The sequence below is a fragment of the Cuculus canorus genome, chromosome 5, assembly GCF_017976375.1.
Source record: "Cuculus canorus isolate bCucCan1 chromosome 5, bCucCan1.pri, whole genome shotgun sequence".
NCBI lineage: Eukaryota > Metazoa > Chordata > Aves > Cuculiformes > Cuculidae > Cuculus > Cuculus canorus.
Genome location: NC_071405.1, coordinates 51,791,788 through 51,807,146, shown reverse-complemented (window position 1 = coordinate 51,807,146; position 15,359 = coordinate 51,791,788). Strand labels below are relative to the sequence as shown.

The 15,359-nt window shown below is 39.8% G+C and overlaps 1 protein-coding gene across 2 annotated transcripts in view; it reads right to left on the bottom strand.

Annotated features, from left to right (window-relative positions):
• Positions 1-15,359, bottom strand: part of CSTPP1 (centriolar satellite-associated tubulin polyglutamylase complex regulator 1) — an 86,509-nt gene that overhangs the window by 52,570 nt on the left and 18,580 nt on the right. For both annotated transcript variants that reach the window (XM_054066742.1, XM_054066743.1), the window contains one exon: positions 5,085-5,215. In XM_054066742.1, the coding sequence (XP_053922717.1) occupies positions 5,085-5,215 (131 nt within the window). The remainder of the gene's footprint in view (positions 1-5,084; positions 5,216-15,359) is intronic.

Below are 15,359 nucleotides of genomic sequence, written 5' to 3'. Positions count from 1 at the left end.
GTGGTTCCAGGCAGAGCTGTGTTGATAACTCATAAATAGCAACAGCTATAATGGTAGGGCAAAGGAACTGCAAAGTGAACAAAGGCTGGATGCCACTCATTTCAGCCAAGACTACTTCACTGCAGAATGAGCTTCCAGACAGCACTGTATTACAATCCATAGCCTAATTATCTTCAGGAAATTCTGCGAGACCACTGATTTATAAAAACTTTCCTGCAAGAACATGGCATAAAGATCTGATTTAGGTTTAATAACAAAAGGGAAAGGGCAGCAGACTGACACTTGCTGTGATCATCACTGCGTTCTATGCATCTCACTAAACAGAGTGAATGGAATGGAGACAGTCTAACAGCTTACAAAGAAGGGAGTGAAAAAAGAGGGAGGAATTTAATGTGTTACATGTGGAAACATTAGAATGTCATCAGCAAAGGAAGGGGTTTTGGAGCCTCAAGTAAATAATCTTGTCAGCAAAATGCATTAAAACAGAATCTTTCAAAACAGAGCTGGAAGAACAGTGGTCCTTCTAGCTCTTCTCAGACTCCAGGTTACACAAATCATATGGATAGGGCATTCTTTAATTTTTGTAAGGAATATAGCCTTCTGGGCAAACTCAAGAAGAACCAGTCAGAGAGACATTCCATCCTTCTCATTCCACGACAGAGATCGTGTGCCAGGTGGTGGTAAGCTCCAAAGGTAGGTAGACTTCCAATTTCCTCATTCAAGTGCGCAGAAGTAGAGGCAGACATTATACCATGTGATAGATGTGAAATAAACAAGGTAGGTTTATAAGAAGATTTGATTTCAGGATGAGCAGTAACAGAACTTTTTCATCTGAAGGGGAGGTAAGAGTCTGCAAAAAGCATCCTCAATGAGTACAGTCTAACATACTTTCTGCAGCAGTATTATGCTTCAGTGGTGTGTGCGTCTAAATAAAGTAACCATTACCCCTGAGTGGAAGAAAAGTATCCTGTATCTGGTATTGAACCACACCAAGGCTATACCCAAGGTATCAAAGAGCAGCTACTTTAGCTGGAAGCAATTTTAAATTGAGGGAAGAAGAAAAATAAAAAGGAAAGAATAAAGAGGAAAGCTGCTGAAAAGCACTAAAGAAAGCTGAGGCTCTAGAAAAAAGTGCCAATGGTCCTGACTGAGCTTTCTGTTCACTTCTCAATACATCAGGCCTGGAACAAGTTTCTCAGTGCAAAATTTCTCTAATTGGCTGGAAAGCATTTAAGGAAAAATCTTTTTAATTAAAACCAGAGAACCTACAAGACATGAAAGCCATGGGGGTTGGGAGAGGCATATGTTGACCTTATGAAGCTTCACAGCAGAACTCTGCAGGGGCTGTTTAAACTGAGAAAGCGCAGTTTTAATTAAAGAGTCCTGAGGAATAGACAATTCAAAAGAGCAGGTCAGCTAGATTCCAAGAGGTCAATTTAAGCATAAGCAAAGGGAAAACAAGACTTCTGGTCATTTTGCCTTCCTCTGGGAGAAATCCGTTACTAACCGAGCATCATGCTCTGTGCTTCTCTACACACAAGCTAGCTGTCCTCTAACTACCTCTATGGGTGTTGTGCGTCACTGGTAAGCATTTAAGTGAGGGAATAAATTTTGTGTAGTGCATCCCTGTTTCTTGACATGGGATCACACTCTAAAATAAACTTTTTTTCTTTTTTCTAATGTGTGTAAACCCAGATATGCTTATGCATACTTGAAAATAGAACTCTGCATCTTGCTAAGCTTCTAAAACCAGTGGGAAATCCTGCAAAAAATCAGATGCAGCATATCACCAAGAAGAAATCCTCTTTTTGTTAAAAAAACACAACAACTTTTTCTTTAGTTTTTGAAGTGTGTTATGTCACCATCGCATTTAGTGAAGCTAGTCATTTTTCCTTGCCATTTGGAGACAAAAGCAAAAATAAATCCAGTTACCTAAAAAAAGGAGTTATGCAGGGCAATGTAACTGGAACCCATCAAGTAGCAAGGCTAACAGGGAAAAGGTAACATAAAAGCTGCTGCATTTATCCACGAAGAACTACTGTTCAGTAATTCAAAAGGATAAAGAATTCAGTGGAAAAGTAATAGCTATAGCAATTTCCCAAGAAAGACGGTAATGTTAGTGCACTTCACTAACTGTGTATGTGGTTCTGCACATACACAGATTATTACATTTAAGTATTGCTTCTGTTCAGACAGATCGCTCTTATTGGTTTGGGGAAATTAATTTGATTTACTGCCAATCAAATCAGAGTATGATAATGAGAAATAAAACCAAACTTTAAGACACCTTCCCCGACTCCTCCCTTCTTTCCAGGTTCACCCTTATACCAAATTTCTCTAGCTCTCCCCGCCCCGTGCAGTGCATGGGGATGGGGAATGAATATTGCGGTCAGTTTATCACATGTTGTCTCTGCCACTCCCTCCTCCTCACTGTCTTCCTCTGCTCCAGTGTAGGGTCCCACCCATGGGAGACAGTACACAAGCTGCTCCAACACGGGTCCTTTCCACAGGGTGCAGTCCTTCAAGAATGGACTGCTCCCAGCATGGGTCCCCCATGGGGTCACAAATCCTGCCACAAAACCTGCTCCATTGTGGGCTTCTCTCTCTCCACGGGGTCACAGGTTCTGCAAGGAGCCTGCTCCAGCACAGGCTTTCCATGGGGTCACAGCCTCCTTCAGGCATCATAACACGATGCTGTAGCAACAAATTATCTGTAGATAGAGTCATGATTCCTTGCCAGTTTGTATAATTACTCCTTTTTATTGATATGTACATATGGTCCTGTCTTCCAATGCAGTGGTCATAAAGAAACAACTTAAAATTAATTTCTGGAATAATCCAATTAAAAGATGTACTACTAGCTATGCTTTTAAAGAAAGCTCTATGTTGAAAGTCTTATTTGCTTTGGGCATAATTTAGTCTGACTTTTTGTATCATTCAGAAACTCATTCTGTAGGTCAGAACACCAATGATCTCTCTTCTGGTTGCTGCTATTAGTTGTATAACATGACTCCTCCTCACATTCATCTAAACACAATGTATTTCAAGGAAAGAAACCCAGATCTAGTCTATGCCTGACTGTGGCAATGACCATGATTCACCCACTATGTTGCACAGGTTCAGCTTCTTAATAAATGGGTTTAGCTCTTAAGAAACAATGAATGTTCTGAATTCCCCTATCAACAAGAATAGCCGAAAAAATCCCACAGCAGATAAAACTGAAATGAATAAAATCAAAGTTCTAGTCTGCAACTGCTGCAAGTTCTTTAAAGTGATGCTTTTCTATCTCAAGTTAATGTATAATGAAAATGTATATAACTGTATAAATATACAGGTAAACATGCCATATTTGCTCAGACTAACAAGTACAGCCACCAAACTTTAAAGTCAGAAGAAAATATACACATAACTCTTTCAAGGCCACAACCAGAGCACAGTAACATCCTCCCGAGCTTTTGTTCCTACGTACCTCCTTCCCCTTCAAAGTATCTTGGTGATTATAATTTCTTCAGCAACTTTTTCCATATTCACATAAAGTTGCTGAAAGTAAAAGACAAGGGAGATACCATGCAGTGAAAACTTTGCTTCTTTCTAACAACTTCAGGTGCCCATCATCTGGCTGAATTGAGATGTTAGATAGATGAAGCCTGATGACAACTTGCACTGAAAGTACAGCAATGGGTACATGCCATCAAATAGCTTCTCTTCAATTTGTCCAATTTGTCATTTGTTCATCACTGACAGCTGCAGTTGTGGTGGATGACTTTGTCACTATCCTATGTAACTATCCAACAGAATATGCTCTAGGAGGCTTTACACTTTATTTTTCCTGATTGCAGCCTGGTCCCAAATCAGATATGCCCTCACTATATACAGGTTAGATAAGTACCGCACAATTTACCTGTAATCTTAAAAATATTATCCTTAAACTAATATAAATTATTTAGAATGCAATAAAGTACCTATCATTAGGAAGAAGGTGCTATAGACAGCACAGTCAGTCACTTCAGTAGCTAATTACAGATTTTGTCATGCTTAGCTATGATTGCCTAATTTCTAAGGATCTAAATGGCATGTATCAAAAGAGTCAAGTCATTATGCATAGTCTTGCAAACTCTGTGCATCATGAGCAGAAGTGCTGCAAGGCTTAGCCAGAAGGTGAGGTTTTATCCATATTTAAGAGGATTGTTCTAGCCTTCCCTGCAACAAGAACTGAGGCTGAATAGCCTGAAACAAGTGAGGCTTTTGGTTAAAAAAAACCACCAAAATTCATGTTTGTACAGCAACATTCAGTGTATTTGCTTAAAATACTAAATTAAAACTGTAACAAAACATAATTTTAGTTGCATGTAGTTACATGAGTTTATTTTGAACTCTGGCCAGTTCTGTAATACCTAATATGCAGAGTGCAGTATAAGAAGAGCTAGACAAGATAGTACAGTGCTGAGTAGTTATTTTAGCATTGTAGCTTTTTACTTGTAGGTAGAGTTGGAGAAGAGGTCACACAGTTGTCAGTGGCTCCCCTTCCACAGCCTCCAGGATCCTGCAACATCATCTAGATGCACCAGGACTAGCTCAGGCACAGTTCGGGTAGCAGCACTTACCACCCTACAGCCCAACACCACTGTGAACTCTGCCTCTTGTAGGGCTCCTGCTCAAAGCACTCAGTACATCCTAACCACCTTATAGTCTCACATCTACAACCCTCATGCTCTGTACCCTGTGTTCTAACTATCTCTGGTTCTGCTACTTTGCTCCTAATCTGGTGACCCACAATACATTTTTCTCCACACTCTATCCATGGCCGTGCACAGGTCCTCAAATGTCCTCCCTCTGATGTATTGTTGCTCGACATGCTGTTCTGCAATGGAAGCAGCACTGGCAACAAGGCGCTCCTACTACACTACTTTATGCCATAAACAGTTCTGAAATATTCCACAGACAACTGTGATGGTGTCTCCCCATTAACAATGTTAGAACATTAGAACATAGTGTGAAGTGTCAGTGTTTGTACTGCATTAATAGCCTGGCTAATAATATTAATGTCAAGGTAACAGGGTAGCAGCAGATGCTGGAATACTTGCCTCCATTTTTCCCCACTGTTCGGAAACACCTCCAGAAGGTCCGAAGAAAAGACACCCTGTTATGAGGGGTAGCTTGGACAAAGCTGAACTCACGGAACAAGATGTGTGTTCCTTGACGCACACTGTTAAAACTGTGGAGATAAAGTCAAAACAAGAGAATGTCAGAAAGTTGAACTGATGTAGGAATGTTCTTAGGCCAGCATGAACAGTAGCAAGAAAACCACTGGCAGTTACATTTTGTGAAACCAAATCTCCAAAGCTTATACCCATCTGTTCTCTAGAGAGAAGACTGCAAAAAACACACATGGGAACTTAATTATAGGAATTAGAGACCTGTGAAAGTAAAATTCATTCTAAAGAAACCCAGGAAGTGGTGTCCAAGAGACACTTATTTGAAGCCAATCCATTGGAAATGGCTAGCCAAGAGTAACTGCTGTTTATGTGACCAGAAGATGCCCTTTCTTTTAGTACCATTTGAACTTCACTGCTATTCTCATAGCAGTTTTCTGTGAAGCCGCAAAACAAAACAAAAATATCCTTTGTAAGAGAAGATTCAGAAGCCTCAACACTTAATTTCTACAGCACTGAAACTTTTCTATATTGGATGTATAAAATCTACTTCATTTGTCATGAAAAGCAGATTAACACTTAACTAAAGGACACTTTGCACTAGTGCATTTTGAAAAGAGTAACTAGTCATTATGATGGATAGTCAATTTTATATCCATATTCTTGTATTTTAGTACAGATTTCTCATATTAGAGTTGTAAGCACTTTAGCCTAACTACTAACTAAGGTAGAATTTGTGCATTTCATTCTGCATTGTGCATTTCATTCTGCATTGTGCAAATGGGACAAAGCTTTCAAACACTCCAGAGAGATCATTAAAAACATTCACTTGGGACAGGAGCTTAACTCTCCCACACAGCAGAGAATTAATGAAAAGATAGAAGTTTACTTTCATCACAGCAGAACCTCTCCATAGGTAGTATCTTGACAACAGACAAAATCCATCAGTCAATATGAACCCTCTCAGTTTGCAATTCTAAATCACCTGTTTAAATATAAGCAGTTTAAATCACTTTATCCTTCATAGTATATAGAAAACAGTCTCATATTTGAAAGAGAACTACACCAGTAGTTAAGCAAAATTAAAACTCTATATAACAACTTGGGAAGGGGGGGAGTGAGTGTAGGGGGCGTAGAAAGAAGCCAATTCAATTTTTCAGAAAAGAATCACAATTTCTGCATTTTAATGTCCTGGTTCTCAAAGGCATGTGAGTAAATGGACTCTTTTGTCATGCGTTGAAAGCTAGGTGCAGAACACTGCTTCTAGCTCTCCTACTCAGAAGGAAATGCATCTCAAAATAAGTATGATCACCTTATGATTCAGAAACATTCATGATTCTTTAATCCTAGAATTAGGAATACTCTTTTTGTAAATATTATGGACAAATCTATTATTTCATGTTTAAGAAACTTTACTCAACACCAGCGCTGTACAAACCACAGAAAAGCACAGCCATTGTCCCAAGAGATTAAAGTAAATAAATAAATCATGTGCCTGATTAAAATACACCAGAATTACAGGAAAGGGCTCCCATGACTATAATTGTAAGTAAAGAGTATTCATTACAAAGCGCCACAGCTCACTGCCTTAGAGTGAACGAGTTCAGAGTAACTTGCATAAAGTCCCACAAGATGCCTGTGATAAAGCTGAAAATCTTCTCATCCCAAACCACAGCCTATAAGACTTTTTTCATTTTTCGATCTGCAATGTTTTGCTGATGGCTTGACAGGTCGATGGAGAAAAGAAGGCTATCAATGAAAAAATAAGAAACCTGGTGTAATAGGACAAGGCAACTTTCAAGAAGATGACACATGTGAGGGTAACGTTTGAGAGAGAAGATGAAGGCACCATGATAGAAGTAAATACATCAAATTATGCTGCTCAGAACAACTACAGCACATGCAATGTTTGGAAGCAGATCCTGGCACAACTGTAATGGAAATGTCCAGACATGAAGCTAACATACTATTAATTCACAGTCACAGCAGACAGCCCTACTATATTAATCCTTAGTTCTGGTAAGAGAAAACTCAAGTCACTTGCATTTTCAGTATGAGATGGCTCTAAATCTAATAGGCAGAAGGGTATGATATCATTTGTTGCTGCTTAGTCAGTTAAAAGAGTGGGTGGATACATTGGAACATCAGCACACCTGGAAGTGTTGACAGCCAAGTGCCGCCAGCTAGCTGAGTAAAAGAGGTACAATATTTCTTTCATTCCTCTTTTCTTGCAATAAGATTTGTTTAACTATACAATGGAAGATTTACAATTACCCAGAGGGGAATTTGGCGTGAATGTGGCAATTCGTAGCGGCTGCAGGCAAATCCTTCTGGAGGAAAGAAATTGTGACAACCCAAAGCTGCAGGTATTTCAACAGCATGTAGGGAATAAGACCAACATCCTAACTATGATTTTTATATACATGCAACAGATGCCTTTTCCAGTGCCTTTTGAATGCAAAAATAAAACAACCTGCAGACTCAGTGGAATGGCTTAAGTAAGCAAGATATCAACAACAAAACAACAAACTAAGCTCAAATATTCTCAGCAAGTTTAACAGCTGCTGAGATCCTTCCCTTAAGATTGCTCAGTCTTAATTCTTATCTGCCCTGCTCTCGCTGAATAACTTATACCCTTAGCAAAGTCAGATAGCCAGAGCATAGTGGTGCATTTTCAGGAGAAAGACTTGGGAACAAACTAGAGCACCTCAACAAGCTATTAGTTTGTCCTCAGTCACTCAGAAATGGGTTTGTGAACCTAGGTGCAGAAACTGAGAATATAATTTTCCACTTCTCTGGTTAACTTCTCTCCCCTTTTAGGCATTTAGTGCAGCCATCTGCAAGACATTCCTTCAAGAAGGAAGCATTCAGCAACTATGCCAAGCTCTTTCAACAACTCTCCAAGCCTCCTGTTGCAAACCTAATGGTTGCCCCAGCCCTCTACATTACCAGTAAACAGAGCAGGCAAATTAGAACATTAATAAAAGTTACTAATGATGTGATATTATTTGTCTTGCTGAAACTGAGACTAGAAATTGAACTGAATGTTCCTTACTTAACACCAGTTCACTGCAAACACTCATATTTCACACAAGAATTGTTACATAATGGATACTCCATTAACAAAAGACAGTTGGATACTCCATTAACAAAATAGCTCCTCTCATTTACTTCTGAGAATATTCTGGAGAAAGACGAGAGAAAAATAAAGCAAGGTCCTCACTCAATAGTAAGATATAAAGAAACTTTTGCAGTAGGGACTTAATTTGCTTACTTTTTAACTTCTTTCCTTAACACGCCCCAGAACAGCCAAACCACAGAACGGAGTCTCTTCCAGTGCCACTACTGAGAAACCTTGCAGCATACCCAGTCTACACACGTGTGATGGCACGTGCGTGTGTGAGGAAGAAAAAGAAGTTTTGGGAGAAGACTGTGATAAACAGCCCCATCTCTCAGAAATGGCTATGCTAGGAACTCTAGTACTCAGGTGCTGCTTCCCTGAACAGTGCAGCTTTCAGTAAGGCTTTGTCTTCTGTGTAATTACATTTCGGCAATTTGCCAGAGTTCAGAAACTTTCAAGCACTCTTTTCAAACCTTTGGACTTCTAAATAGATTGTAAAAGTCCCAGGATGCTATGGCAACATCCCAATTGAAACCCACCACAGTAGTTAGCCTCTGCCTGCTGAACTCAGGCAAAGCCAAATATACACAATGCAGAGGGAGCCCCAAGTCCTCGAGAAGGACAGAAGAGCTTGCCAGGACCCTGCTGTCCCCCTGGCAGGTGCCACCTTTGCTTAGCATGCGAAGAGCTGAATGAGTTCATAGGACCCCTTCACTACTAAATGGAAAACAACGAATGAAGACCGGAGGAGCACTGTTCTTCAACTTACAGCATTACTGCCTGCATGTTCCATCAAGAGCATGATGAAGGAAGAAAAACTCAATTTGAAGGCTTATGCTGCTTCTTTAGCATGAACAATTTCCATCCCCCACACACACAACTACTTTTCTTCCCAGGTACAGAGGTGTATAAGTCATTAAAACAGAATTGTTTTAAGCGAAAACAAGGTTGTCTCAAATGTGAAACTGCCATCAGAGGCTATGTCTAGACTGACTAAAATATCTGTAGAAAGAAACTGTGCAGAGAACTTGATGTTAAAATTATGGATATCTCAAGGTTCGTTCTTTTCTTGAAATGTACTCTGGATCAGTTCTAGTCCGGTCCCATGGGCTGAATGCTCATTTGCAGTTGGAACACATCTTCCAGTTTAGTTCCATCTGAAAGGAACCCAGATCGTGGGCTCCAAGACTGCTTCCTGGAGTGAACCAAAGCACAATAAGTAGGGATAATCAGGAGTATTAGGATTAGGAGACTACCGGTACAATGGGTAACAAAGAACTCGCTCTATCAATAGAAAATACTGAAATTTAAAAGGTTTTAAAACCCAGACAATAACTCATCCACACACAAAGCGTCCCCAAGTGACCAATTGCGCTTACCCCAAGGCTATGCTCTGAAAGTGAGGTTCACCTTGCCTGGAACAAGGTCTGAGAGGGAACACTTAAAAGTGTAGGAACAATTGGGAAAAAAAAACAAACTACCCAGTTTTATTGCTGTGATGAATAAATTACTGTGGCGCCAAAGTGGTTTAATTAAAGATCATTCGATTCTTCACCTATTGGTTTAAGTGTATTACACTACTTGCAATATTCAGACCCATGACTGGATGATTTTTTTTAGTTCTCTATCTTGGAAGGTAGCATAGGACCATACGCATCCCCGTTGTATCAAGTGTTTTTTAAAATGTCACTATTAGTAAAACCTGGGGCAATGAAGTCAGCCTCACGGAAATCACCATCTCCCACTAATGAAATTAGCAGTGCTTTTTAGGCACTTCCTCTGAAATGTGTTACCAGAGTAAGAGGAAACAGATGCTGAAAGTTATTCCTGATGACTGGCTTTAAGGAAAAATCCTTTTTTAACAACCAGGCAGATAGGAAATCATTAACACTCTCAACATTTTGGCCAGACTGGACGATGTAACACTACAAACACAGAGACTGGATTTTTTGAGATCCTTTGTCTCTCTTACCCAAGTTTATTTCAGCTGAAGGGTGTGGAGAGAGGGAAAAGAATAACAGATTTTAATGATTTGTGTTCAGGCTTCTTGGTATAGGTTCAGGAATCTGTACTCATGGCAGAGTTAATACAGGTGGTACAGAGATTATCACAAGTACTGTTTGAAAGAAAATGAACCACAGCACCTGTGACACAGCTCAGAGCAGGTAGCGAACAAATTTTCTTATGTTGCTTTGTAGCAAATGAAACCCTCCGAGACCAGTCTACAGATTCTGGAGAAGGAAAGGATTAAAGGAGTTGCTGTGCTTTCTCTTTATTACCCGGAATCCCTTTATCTTTTTTAGAATGCCCCTCCCTTGATATTTCCTACACTAGGTCAGTAATTTAACACCTTGAAGCTTTCAAATTAAAAAGCTAAAAAAGCTAAAATGACTTTATTGTGTTGAATTATTAGCCCAGGATTTAAGGAAAGGAAAAAAAAAAAAAAAGAAAGAAAGAAGGGAACGGATTGAGGGGAGAGCAATCTCTAAAACCAGAGGCCTTTTGATCAGAGCAGCATCCTGCAGTTTGCAGTAACTCAAGCTGGCCATTGTTATATAGAAGGAATTAAGGACTCCCCCTGCCAGGCAAGGCCCTATTAAATCACAATAGCTGTTTGAAAAGGGTAAGCAAGCTGATATGGATATAATAGGCCACATATTGGGGCCCTTTTCTACTCTGAAATAAAGCTGCTGCTTAGAGTTATGAGCTGGGAAACCCAGTATTCGGGAAGATGGGAAAGGTACAATTCAAAGGAAGATGATAAACAGTCCTGCAGAAGTCCTCCCAAGGTGCTTAAGGGAAAAGTAAGGAAGCCTTAGGAGATAAGCGTCAATCACCCAGGACTAACTCTTTCAGTCTGATCAGATGCTATTTCAGACCATATGGTGTTTCAGCGTGTCTGGGAAGGTCTTGCTAGTATAAACAGAGGTTTAGTTTTTACAGTAGAACACACAGCATATTTTGCATCACAGAGACAGCTGCATGAATACCATTATAACTAGTTTTACGGAGATGACTGCAAGTTTCTACCCAGCTTCCCTCAAAAACTCTTGCCCTTTTCCCCCCAAACCTAAAAAGGAAGTGGAATAAAAATCATCCAGAATTATAACTACACAAAGAAACTGCTCACTCTCCAGCTAATATATTTACTATTTCTTCAAAGTAGTCCAACTAGAGAAACTGCGGCAAGAACAAAATTCCTTATTGAACTGCTCTATAGCATTCTGTATCATAGAATCATAGAATAGTTTGGATTGGAAGGGACCTTAAAGATCATCCTGTTGCAATCCCCCTGCCATGGCTAGGGACATCTCCCACTAGATCAGCCTACCCAAGGCCCCATCCAACCTGGCCTTAAACACCACCAGGGATGGGGCAGCCACAACTTCCCTGGGCAACCTGTTCCAGTGCTTCACCGCCCCCCTCATCATCAAGAAATTCCTTCTTATGTCTAGTCTAAATCTGCCCCTCTTCAGTTTATACCCATTGCCCCTAGTCCTATCACTACAGGCCTTTGCAAAAAGTTCCTCCCCAGCTCTCTTGTAGGCCCCCTTCAGGTACTGGAAGGTAGCTGTAAGGTCTCCTTAAAGCCTTCTCTTCTCCAGGCTGAACAACCCCAACTCTCTCAGCCTGTCCTTGTATGGAAGGTGTTCCAGCCCTCTGATCATCTTTGAAGCCCTCCTCTGGACCCATTCCAACAGTTCCATATCCTTCTTACGTTGAGGATCCCAGAACTGGACACAGTACTCCAGATGATGTCTCACTACAGAGGAACAGAGGGGTAGAACTACCTCCCTTGACCTGCTGGCCACACTTCTTTTGATGCAGCCAAGGATACGGTTGGCCTTCTGGGCTGCAACTGCACGTTGCTGGCTCATATCGAGCTGTATGCTGAGAGTATGAGAGATTCAAGACTTCAATCAGCTTTATCTATCATACAGCCATACTCTCCACTCTTTGGCTTCCTTTATTAACCAACAGGTGTATTTTTGCCTCCCTGTCACACTGAGGAACTAATTCACTAGCTGTGAGATGTTACAAGAACCATGCAGTGAACCTGTGGCAAACGTGAGAAGATGGCACAAAGAAGAGAAACTCTATTAAAAATACAAGCAACACAAGACAGTGTTCAGGCTTCTTCTAGTCTAACAGCTCTGGAAGTAGCTATGGAAGTGACATTGGTGGGAGATGGATTTTGATACCGAAATGTCAATGTTCAAAAATGGAGGAGCATGAATTCAAAAATTATTGAAGAACTGCACCCATCTTGTACTGCTGAGATCAAAGCGTAATGCCAAGTGAAAACAAAATGGCTTCTCATAAAGCTGAGGCCAAAGTATAAGCATGGGCCTGCTTGCTCTGTTCTGTATGTAGTCTCCTGTATCTCTTATTGTTGGGCATTTCCATGGTTTATAAATCAGACTTTTAATTTTTTCTAAAGGTAGCAGCACAATCATGTCACAACTGATGATTCAGGAGCTACTGAAATTTAACTTAATGACTGTTCCAAAGAGACTGAATATTGGTGCCATGCATGCAGCTCCAATATTTGCTCTTTTCAGTCTTGGTTAGACTACAGAATTTCAGAAGAAAAAGAATATACAACTAATAATCTCTCACCTATTCAGTTGCCTTGGCAAGAACTGTAGCACATCAAAGACTGAGCAGCTTCCAATATTTCCATCATGGCAACAAATGAACCCTGCCAAAATTCCTTTATACAGACGAAGCTTCATCATTTGACATTAATGCTAACTCTGCATTTACAGACCGCCCAGCTAAACCACTTTGTGCTCACCACAACTGCTTGGCTACAGTGTTGACCAGCTACAATTTCTCTACTTTATTTGAAGATACCCAGGAGGATTAATCTTGCAGGACACGAGGTTACTGCAAGTCTCTAATGCTAACGTTTTCAGCGATCTGTCCGGTATCAATGCTGCACAGCATACAAAGTGGCAGGTTCTCTGAAGACATCCACATTTCTAGAAAATAAGGGTTTTTTTTAAGAAAAGGAAGACAAACCAAATTAAGAAAATGCATTTTGGACACAAGCTACAAGACTTTCAGAGGTTTGCTATTCATTGGGATGCAGAGATAGTCAAAGGATTTTATCCTGTAAAGGATAAGGAATCCTATTATGGGATCTTATCACATCCCATGGCTGCAGGCATTTGCTTATTTTCACAGCTTTGGCATATCCAGTATAGGAGAAATTTTACATTTGTTGGCCGTGTCCACATTGGAATACACGTATTCTTAGCAAAGCAATTAAAAATTTTCTACGACATCACAAAATTGTGCAGCCTAAGAATACAAACTAAAGTGTTCTTCCAACTTCCACTGCTTTATTCCAATTTAACATAAAGTCTTATAAGCTTTGATAGATGGAAGCCAAGAACTCCTCTGATATTGATCTCCTATAAACATATAGCAGCCTAGACTCACACCAAAATACTTCATTAAAAACAGAACTAAAGCATGTCACTAACAGAGAGAAAGGTACATTAAGTGTTCAACGGTGGTTCTCTTACAGCTTGAGATATCAAAAAACTCTATTGGAGGAAAAGGTATGTTCAAAAAAATTCCTAACTGAAAATTATAAAACTATGCCTTGTAATTCTTAAAAAATAAAAATAAAAAATATAATAAGGGGAAAACCACTAATGGGTACCAAGCTTCCTATGTTACTGTGTTTCTCCAAAGCTGCTATTCTCTACTGCATTTCTATTGAATTCCAGGTGGCAACTTCACATTACTGAAATGGTTTTCTTCGGAACATTTACAGAAGCTGCAGGAAATCCAATCCTTACAGCACGTGACCAAGCATAAAGAGAGATCACTGTTTTATATACATACTGCAAAAGAGTGTAAATAGTCCCACTACATCACTTGTGGATATATCACTGTTTATCTTTCTCATTTTTTCCTATATATTCCAACACCATGACTCAGCAAGCACAGCTGAGTTGTTTTCCAGAACAATGGAGAAAGATGCTTGTCAAACAGTGATCTCAGCACTGAATATCTATTTGCATCATGGTGACCTCCACTACAGACCTCTCCTCAGTGGAAGACACACAATATAAGATTGCCACAGTTCACCAATTTTGACTCTTCGTCCCTTTCACTTCTGCAAGGATACAAACTAAAACAGAGCAGAGATTTGTGATCAGAAATGCAAGAACAGGGATAAGGCAGGAACAACACAATACCACAGATATTAAAAAAGTACACTGATGGAGAAAATGAAATTAAACAAAAGACCCTGTGGCAACCCTAAAAGGATATGATGAACAGTATGAAATACTCAACTGATGAAATGGGTTATGGCAAAATAACCACAAAGAGCACACATTCAGCAGGCTCCTTGAAGATTTTTCTTAGAACTGCAGTGATTTGCACATCTATTCTGCTGTACTGCCAAATGCAGACAGCAGAACAGACTGGGGAGTAGGGAAACTGTATCACAAATGCATATAACCACAAAAATTACTTCTCTATCACCTTCTAATCAAGATCAGAGAGATCAATTTTCAGGAAACCCTATGCTTTTGTCTTTTTTCCCCTCTCTCCCTAAATTATCCAGGTTTGTTTCAAGAACAAATTTCCACATTTGACGTCTGTCATGAAAGTCTGATTTTAACTTCCAGCTGGGATCACGAATACATCTCCAAATTTGTACTAACAACTATGATGAAAAGCAATTAAAAATAGGAACCATAAATAGAATTATGCTGGAGTAATGAACTAAAACTAGAGATAGGATAGCACATTCAACTCTAGCCCAGAGTAACAGCATAAACACAGTAAACTCAGATACATATGGTCCTAAGCCTTGTATCATTTGCCAGGTTTCTGGACTTCAGCTTCTGGAAAATTTTAAACACTTGGTTTTCAGTGTTATTATCTATCAACACTGCATATACGCCACTGGCTTCAGCCATCATTAAAGCAAGATCAACTTCATGGCAAATGTGGCACATTTCAATATTCAAGGCTGTAAGAAGGAATAAAATATACCAAACTACATAAGGTTACATAAGGCAGTCAGTCCACTTCTGCTACAACTATTCTGACAAAGA